We start from the raw sequence: 3,123 nt of genomic DNA, 5'->3' as shown, positions 1-3,123 counted from the left end.
AAAAAAACCTGAGCCGTCAGGGCACGTCAAAGACGACCGCCTCTATGAAATAAACGATTCCAGCAACGGCACTAAGGGAAAGACTAGAGCTCAAATCGATTGATAGTGCACTCAAAACGGTTTTTTTACTCAAAATTCTCGGCTGCTCTTCCTCAGCTCCTGAACAACAAGTAGCAGTTGCTTGCTGCGGGTTTTCTATGCTTCTCTATTTTTCTTTGTTCTTTCCCTATGTTGTCTAGACTTGTCAATAACATTGCCTCCCTGTATAATTTCTCATAGCATTAGCATTGGACCTTTGAGGTGTTTGGCATAATTGTATCTGATGAACGAATCTCGGTCAAACTCAACGTCGCACGTGGGTATGTGTGCCATGGGATGTAACCAAATACTGCTCAAAGAGCTTGAGCAACCTCTGCGCCCTGAGGACGTAACGAAGAGCATTTTCATTACACAGTCATTAGCCTGTAGTCGCTGCTTGTCGAAACGGCCCGAGGAATTGCATGTGAATTCTATCTGAACTTGCTGTCGCCTGGTTCCTGCAGTGACTGGATCGATGCTTGGTTATTATAGAACCAATCCTCCAACTGCGGCCCATTACCCATCCAAAGTACCGGGTTGACTAGATTTTGGTCAATCTGTGCCTCTCCAGTGCCGAATTCGGTATCACGGTCGAGCGGCAGAGAGCCTGAATCAAACGCCAAAGATTGGTCCGCCCGCTGGCCCAGTTGTTGGCTGTTTGTCCGGACGACGCCGACATGAGGAACCCCAAGAGCAGCCAGACTTGCGTTCATCTGAGGGATAGATGAGTACTGCCCCCTGTTCTGTGCAACAGAGCCTCCGAGCTCGATGTACCGCCGCGCGATATTGTGGAGTACCTGGAAGAGATGCAGCATCTTGGCGGCTGGCTCCGAGAGAACCGACGCGGGTCCGATCGAGGTGACGAACGCTTCGAGGCGAGCAAACTCGTCCTCACTTCTTGTCTCCATCACATGGCAGAACAGGACGATGAATGGGATAAAAGGTGCGAACAGAAGGGTCCTGATCAGGTCAGCCTGGGTACGACCTAGCTCGGGCGGCTACGGAGCCCAGCTCGAACGCGGTGTGAGCCTTACCAGTGAATGTATGTTTGGAAGTACTTGCCGCCAGTTCTGTGTATGATCTCCATGCAGTCGTGATGCCGCTTTAGCGTCATTCTCGCAGCTTCAAGACAGTCAGAACTGAAGGTTGTGGACGAGGATGAAGCCCTTGGAGCAGCTCGGTGGACATGAGTCAGCAAGGACAGCCGAAGGATGTCGTCCGAGGTGGCATAGAAGTCCATTAAATCGTCGCCCGAATTTTCTTTGGAGATTTCGAGCCATGCAATCTATCACCAGGGTCAGCAGTGGTTCACGCAGGGCATTTCGGATCATGCACTGACCCTAGTCTTTTGCGTCTCTTTATCAATGTCGCGCAAGCTCGACAGCAAGATCTCAACTCTGGACTGTCGCAAGGCATCGGGGAGGCCCACGGCGCCGGGACTGTAGAGCAGCTCGTAGATGTTGCCTTGGCATTTTGCAGTCTGTACCCATAACACGAAGAAGGCCAGGACGGGAGCCTGGTCAGGGGCCGAAGATGAGGGAGGGCTGACGGTGATGTCCCAGTCGGGAATCGTAGAGGGTCTGCCTAGGCGAAGGCTTAGACCTTTTTCAATATAGTAAGTAGTCCAAAAGAGGAACTGGGCGTAGGCTGGGTCCTCTGCCACTTGGTTCTCTGTGGAAGCGGCTCGGTGATAGCCCAATGTCTGACACAATTCCGAAGCTTTAGAAGACAATGCCCAGCACAGGGAAGATTTCGCGAACTGTAGAGTATAGAAGGCCTGCGGACCTGTCAGCAAGACAACCACAGCTACGGGCGAAGGAGAACTCACGCCGAACAGCAGAGCAGCTATGGCATCCGAGGTTGCCGGAAAATAAAGGGGCAGGTTCGCGAGCCCGGTCTCAAGGTTCTCGCGACACGATTGAGCATACGTCATGTATTGCTCCTTCTCGCCAGGGGCAATGTCGGACGACAGGGCATAGTCCCAACATAGTGAATACAATCCAGCATTGACACTGATAGAATCAAAAGCCGAGTGATCCTCGGAGAAGTAAACATTGAGACAAAGATCACCGAACGGCCGCATCGTGATGAACTCGTAGATCCAGCCGGTCCCGGCGAGCTTCTGTGCTAATGAGGAATCGGAAGCGTTAGTCTTGGGTTCTCATCGACATAGGATGGATTGCACGTACTTTTCGCCAGGCGGATGAGAGCCACTGACGTTTGAATGGGCGGTAGCTCTGAGATCCGTTGCTGCGCACTCTCTTTTGGTTTTGCGAGACTCAACATGGATTCGTGAGTCTCAGGTTGCCGCCGTGACGCGCTGACGAGGCCTGAGAGCGCTTTCATGGTCCTGTCAATCTCAGGATCAGGGTGATGAAGAGAGCCTTCCTCGACAAGGCCTTGAAGGAAATCGTGGACGAAGGCAGAGTGTGCCGATAGCGAAGACTCCCCTTCAGTCACTTGTCCAGCTGCTGACTCTGATGGGCCTGCACGACTGGCTGGCGAGGTGGCAGGAGGAACCATGGGGCTTGTAGCTGTCTTGGTATTTTTGAGCCCTGGACTACTGCTAGAGGCTGACAAGATGATCTTGAGATCCTCCAGCAATTTGGTGACGCCGTCAAGCCGGTGGTCGAGAACATCAATCTTCCTTTCACTAGACGTCCAGTCCTGTTAACCAAGCCCTGTTTACTTCGAAGGGTACACACACCGCTGGAGGGGGATAAAAAGATCCCAATGCCAGGGAGAGGGGACGTAGGATACGTACTATTGAGACGTGAGAAGGATTCGTGTGCGCTTCTCTCTAGGCTTGACGGTCAATTGAACACACTCGACGCCGACACGCCGGCAATGAGAACAGGGAGACCCTTTGTCGCAGCGGATCTGACCCACGATTAGCGTTGAAGTAGGATACACAATGACATGCACCCGAGGGCCACTTGAACATTGATGTGCTGGCCCCATTCGTGAGAGGTGTCGACCATAGGACCTGCGAAGACAACATACTTGCGAACCCGACAGCCTCGCACTACATTTCGTAAGCTGGAA

At 52.5% G+C, this 3,123-nt stretch overlaps 1 protein-coding gene across 1 annotated transcript in view; it reads right to left on the bottom strand.

The window, feature by feature from the left end:
- Positions 1-509: 509 nt before the first annotated feature.
- VDBG_04521 (fungal specific transcription factor domain-containing protein) overlaps positions 510-3,123 on the bottom strand; it is a gene marked incomplete at both ends in the record, with an annotated part of 2,833 nt that continues 219 nt past the window's right edge. The window contains 6 exons of the mRNA XM_003004869.1: positions 510-1,038; positions 1,113-1,363; positions 1,418-1,855; positions 1,907-2,205; positions 2,268-2,731; positions 2,843-2,958. Of these exons, the coding sequence (XP_003004915.1) occupies positions 510-1,038; positions 1,113-1,363; positions 1,418-1,855; positions 1,907-2,205; positions 2,268-2,731; positions 2,843-2,958 (2,097 nt within the window). The remainder of the gene's footprint in view (positions 1,039-1,112; positions 1,364-1,417; positions 1,856-1,906; positions 2,206-2,267; positions 2,732-2,842; positions 2,959-3,123) is intronic.

The sequence above is a fragment of the Verticillium alfalfae genome, genomic scaffold, assembly GCF_000150825.1.
Source record: "Verticillium alfalfae VaMs.102 supercont1.5 genomic scaffold, whole genome shotgun sequence".
In the NCBI taxonomy this organism is placed as follows: Eukaryota; Fungi; Ascomycota; class Sordariomycetes; order Glomerellales; family Plectosphaerellaceae; genus Verticillium; species Verticillium alfalfae.
The sequence above is the reverse complement of the archived record's forward strand: the minus strand, read 5'-3'. Positions and strand labels throughout refer to the sequence as shown.